The sequence below is a fragment of the Gekko japonicus genome, unplaced genomic scaffold (assembly GCF_001447785.1).
Source record: "Gekko japonicus isolate JY-2015 unplaced genomic scaffold, Gekko_japonicus_V1.1 scaffold623, whole genome shotgun sequence".
Classification (NCBI taxonomy): domain Eukaryota; kingdom Metazoa; phylum Chordata; class Lepidosauria; order Squamata; family Gekkonidae; genus Gekko; species Gekko japonicus.
Window position 1 is genome coordinate 790933 of NW_015174293.1, and position 5185 is coordinate 796117.

General features: G+C 55.6%; 1 protein-coding gene across 1 annotated transcript in view; it reads left to right on the top strand.

The window, feature by feature from the left end:
- ABCA12 (ATP binding cassette subfamily A member 12) overlaps positions 1-5185 on the top strand; it is a 169373-nt gene that overhangs the window by 118901 nt on the left and 45287 nt on the right. The window contains exons 30-32 of the mRNA XM_015424058.1: positions 330-548; positions 2530-2726; positions 4200-4360. Of these exons, the coding sequence (XP_015279544.1) occupies positions 330-548; positions 2530-2726; positions 4200-4360 (577 nt within the window). The remainder of the gene's footprint in view (positions 1-329; positions 549-2529; positions 2727-4199; positions 4361-5185) is intronic.

The window sequence follows — 5185 nt, forward strand, 5'->3', positions numbered from 1 at the left end:
AATCTAAAAGCACACTTATCACCTGTCTTGGCCTGGATAGCCCGGGCCAGGCCGATCTCGGAAGCGAAGCAGGGCCGGCCCCGGCTAGCATTTGGACGGGGGACCAGAGCTGTGGGGTGGAGGCAGTGGCCGTGGAAGTGGCAAACCACCTCTGAACAGTCCCTGGCCTCGAAAACCCCACTCGGGGGTCGCCGTCAGTTGGCTTTGGCTTGATGGGAACAAGAGCAGCAAATCTGCCTCGGGTCTTAGAGGGGAAGGCGGACTGTCAAGGACGGTGACGGTGACGGTGGTGCTTTGTCTCAGGCAGCCCTCTTTGGGTCTCTTCCCAGATCCATCCTGACAGGCTTGTTCCCGGCCTCGTCGGGCACCATCTTTGTCTACGGGAAAGACATCCGAACCGACCAGGACGCCATCCGGAAGAACATGGGGATCTGCATGCAGCACAACGTGCTCTTCAGCTACCTCACCACCGAGGAGCACCTGCGCCTGTACGGCTACATCAAGGTGCCTCACTGGAGCCGGCCGGAGCTGCAGGAGGAAGTGGAAAGGTGCGTCGCTGGAGCCGGGCGGGGGAAACCGCCCTCACACCTGCCGTGGGGCACTTGGCATCCTGCTCCCACTTTCGCTCCCGTGTGCGCGTGTCCTGGTGCCTCGTGTCGGGTGGAACAGTTTGCCCACACGGGACTGCCACCTCTCTCTGTGAGGAAAGGTGCCTGTGCCCATCCCTGAATGCGACCACCTTCAGAGGTGCGCACCATGGCTGTGCGTGGCCTAGCTGCCGTGAGGGATGGCGGGCGGCAGGGGGAGTTCAGAGTCGGTTCTTTTATTGAATTGGTTTCCTTAAGGTTAAGAACATAACATAAGAACATAAGAGACGCCAATGCTGGATCAAGCCAAAGGCCCATCCAGTCCAACACTCTGTGTCACACAGTGGCCAGAAATACCAGGTGCCATCAGGAGGTCCACCAGTGGGGCCAGGACATTAGAAGCCCTCCCACTGTTGACCCCCCCCCAAGCACCAAGATGACAGAGCATCACTTGCCCCAGAGCCCCTATCTACACCTTGTGGCTAATAGCCACTGATGGACCTCTGCTCCATATGCTTATCTAATTCCCTTTTGAAGCCGTTCATGCCTGTAGCCGCCACCACTTCCTGTGGCAGTGAATTCCACGTGTGACTCACTCTTTGGGTGAAGAAGTACTTCCTTTTATCCGTTCTAACCCGACCGCTCAGCAATTTCATGGAGTGCCCACGAGTTCTTGAATTGTGAGAAAGGGAGAAAAGTACCTCTTTCTCTACCTGCTCTATCCCATGCTTAATCTTATAAACCTCGATCATGTCACCCCTCAGTCGTCGTTTCTCCAAGCTAAAGAGCCCTAAGCGCCTTAACCTTTCCTCATAGGAAAGTGTTCCAACCCTTTTATCATTCGAGTTGCTTTTTTCTGCACTTTTTCCAATGCTATAATATCCTTTCTGAGATGTGGTGACCAGAACTGCACACAGTATTCCAAATGAGGTCGCACCATTGATTTATATAGGGGCATTATGATATTGGCTGATCTGTTTTCAATACCCTTCCTAATAATCCCCAGCATAGCATAGTTTGGGATTAGTGACTCAACCCAACAGTCATTTTATCCCTTGATTTCAATGGGGAAAGTATTTCTGAGCATCACTCCCCCAGCTGTCTTATCCTCACAACAATCCTGTGAGGTAGGTTAGGCAGAGAGTGTGGGCCCACCTGGTCCAGCGTCCTCTTTCACTCAGTGACCAAAGAGGTCATGGCCCGAGAGATCTCCCAAACACCCACCCCGCCCCACACTCCTTAAACACAAAAAAGACACCCAGTCTGATTAAGAGAACTCAGAAGCTTGACTCTGGGCTGTCTGGTTCTGGTTGCTCTTAGAGAAAGAGATCACTGTGGCCGTGGTCACACAGCAAGCGTACCACCTTTTGTTCCCGCTGTAGATTTGACCCGGAATATTTTTAAGTGGGTTCAAATGATCACACATCCCTTGCCAAACCGCTTGCTTTGCGCGACTGTGCTCCAGGCACTCTCCGGACAGCTGCGGCGCCCAAGTGGCGGCGTGGCACATTTTTTAAAAAACTGTTTGCGCATGTGCACAATGGTAAAAGTCACAAAAAAAAAAAAAACCTACCGGAAGAAGGACGTTCAGATGACCTAATCGCAATCTTTGCGAGAGATGGCTGTCCAGATAGGCAAAATTGTGGATTCAAAGCACAAGTACCCGGAAAGTAGTTGATTTCCCTGGTGTCGGGAAACTCGCTAGGGAACCGGGATGATTGTGCGAGTGAGCCCACTTCGGTGTGGGAGATGGATGTGGGCGTCTGATCAGCAATTTTAAATGCGAGAGGGAACAGCGGTGAAACCCAATCAAAATGACCGTGTGACCACGGCCCGTGGCTTTTGTTGTTAGACGTTGCTGTGGGCCCCATGGCCGCCCCCTCCTTTTGGCCTGCCTTTGCTTAGTGGTGCATAATCGAACCGGCCCTCTGCTTCCTTGAAGGACTCTGAAGGAGACTGGCTTGTACAGTCACCGCCACAAGCTCGCCGGCTCTCTATCGGGAGGGATGAAAAGGAAGCTGTCGATATCCATCGCCCTCCTCGGAGGGTCAAAGGTCGTGATTTTGGATGAGCCGACCACGGGGGTTGATCCATGCTCTAGGAGAGGCATTTGGGAGATCATATCAAGGAACAGAAAAGGTGACTTTCTAGCTCTCTTTCAGGATATCCTAGTCCTTTGGGGTTCGGGAATGGCAGGTGGCTTTGTGATGATGAGACCATGGGGGCTGAGGAGGATTCAGGCCGTGTGTCCCACCCGCCGGGCTGCAGTGCCTCCTTTGCCCCCTAGGTGGCACCAGACGCTCTGGCCAGTCTAGGAGAACAGAGGTGGTCTGCATGGCATGGCCAAGGCCCAGTCCTGGTCGGACAGGGGCTCCACGGTCTGGGCAGCTTGTCTGTTGGCAAGCGGGCCCTGCGGAAACCCTCCCTCACACTCCCTGCTGCCCCATTGCCCAAGAAGGCCCCTTGCATTCTGGTCCCTCCCACCACCGCCTGCCTGGTGTCCTGCTCCCTTCTGCCCTGGAGGAGCATATGCTGTGGCCACTGGGGATAAGGGCACAAGAGAGAAGCCAATGTTGGATCAGGCCAGTGGCCCCTCCAGTCCAACACTCTGTCTCACCCAGTGGCCAAAAATACCAGGTGCCCTCAGGAGGTCCACCAGTGGGGCCAGGACACCAGAAGCCCTCCCACTGTTGCCCCCCCCCCAGGCACCAAGAATACAGAGCATCCCTTGCCCCAGACCGAGAGTTCCTCTCTATACCTTGTGGCTCATAGCCACTGATGGACCTCTGCTCTTATCTAATTCCCCCTTGAAGCCGTCCATGCTTGTAGCCGCCACCACCTCCTGGGGCAGTGAATTCCACGTGTTCATCACTCTTTGGGTGAAGAAGGACTTACTTTTATTTGTTCTCACCCAACCGCTCAGCAACTTCATTGCCAGCCTCCAGCCAGATCTGCCAGTTCTGTTGTGGTTTCCACATAAAGAAAAGCATTTTCTTCCCCAGTCTCAAAGGCCTCAAATGGATCCCCCCTGTGAAGTTGACGCAACAGTGTAGAGCAGATACCCGGGCTGATTCTGGCTCTTGGCCACTTCCCCCCCCCACCAACACCCCCCCCTTACACACTCCCACCTAGCAGGGCGGGTGTCCATGGTCGATACGGAGGAGCTGCAGCCCTCGCTCGCCCAGGGTCTGAATCCCTGCAGCCTGGCAACGGAATATCCAGCGGCTGTGGGGGCAAGGCAAGTAGGAACCCCCCCCCAAGGACTGGAGAGGGGGTGAGGGGAGATTGTAAGAAAGGTCATTTGTGACTCTCCTGCCCTAATGGCCCTCACAGCCTCTCGCTCTCCTCCTTCCCTCTGCTTCTTAAAGCCCGGCGTATCCAAGGGCCTCTTGCTGGAGGCTGCCGGCTGCGGCCTGGATGGGGCTAGTGGGGGGGGCCTGTCCCCAAAGAGCCCTCCGTGCGCAAACCCAGGAGCCGGCCCCCTTTAGCCAGGGCCCCCCCGTCTCCGCCAGGCCCTGTTCTGTGGCGTGACTCCTCTGCCACGAGGGAGATGTGACCATCCCGCTTGCCAATTTTTCATCCCCGTCCCCCCCCCCCCCCCCCCCCCTGCAGGGAGAACGATCATCCTCTCGACCCATCACCTGGACGAGGCCGAGGTCTTGAGTGACAGGATCGCCTTCCTGGAAAACGGCGGGCTCAAGTGCTGCGGGTCCCCCTTCTTCCTCAAGGAGACCTTTGGCAGCGGGTACCACCTGACGCTCACCAAGAAAAAGGTTTGCTCCCAAAGCCCCTCCTTGTCCTAGGCTGCGTCTAATGTGTCTGTGTCGTGCCAGGAATGTGTCCCCGCATGGGTGAAGCAGAGCCCGCATGCTGAAGGAGATGAAAATGCAAAGCCCCCCCACCCGGGGGGGGCGGCGGGGGGGGGAACGGGCCCTTTTCTCTGCCTGGCAGCTCTGAGCCGTGATTAGCTGACAGATTGGCAGGAAAAGTCACCGGCTTCAGTTCTTCCTTCTCATTTAGGTGATGACTCAGTGCTTTGTGTTGCATTTCACGCTATGATTTACTTAGCAAGACTTCAGCACTCAGACTGCTTATCGGTCTTTCTGCCCACCTTCCTTCCTCTGTGAGAAGCTCCGTCTTCAGGCCAAACAAGATAGCGCCTCTGACGTGACCCCCCCGCCCCCCCGGCCAACTGTGTTTTCCCTTTACAGAGAGCCGTGGCATCAGGGCACTGGCATTCCCAGCTGCACCAGGGGCCAATTCGGATTGGGAATGTGGTGCGGGGGGGGGGGGATTCAGCCCCCCATTTCTGCACCATTTCCTCCAAGCCAGAATGGCCCTGGGGTGTACGTGTGGGGCGCTGTTTTTCTCTCTGGGGTGGGGCACACGTGCTGCCTGCCACTTGCGTCAAAGGTGACATCTAGTTTGGCTCTTAGTTCAGCTTTTGTGTTTACGTGTGGGTCTCTTTACTTTTGCCTTTGTCATATTCGGAAAACTCTTTGTAAGAAAAGATTTTAAAGGTATCCCTGGGTGCGTCTAGAGATGTGAAAGCCCGGAAAAAACCCAGAAAAATTCAGGAAAAAAAACGTTCCCCCCCC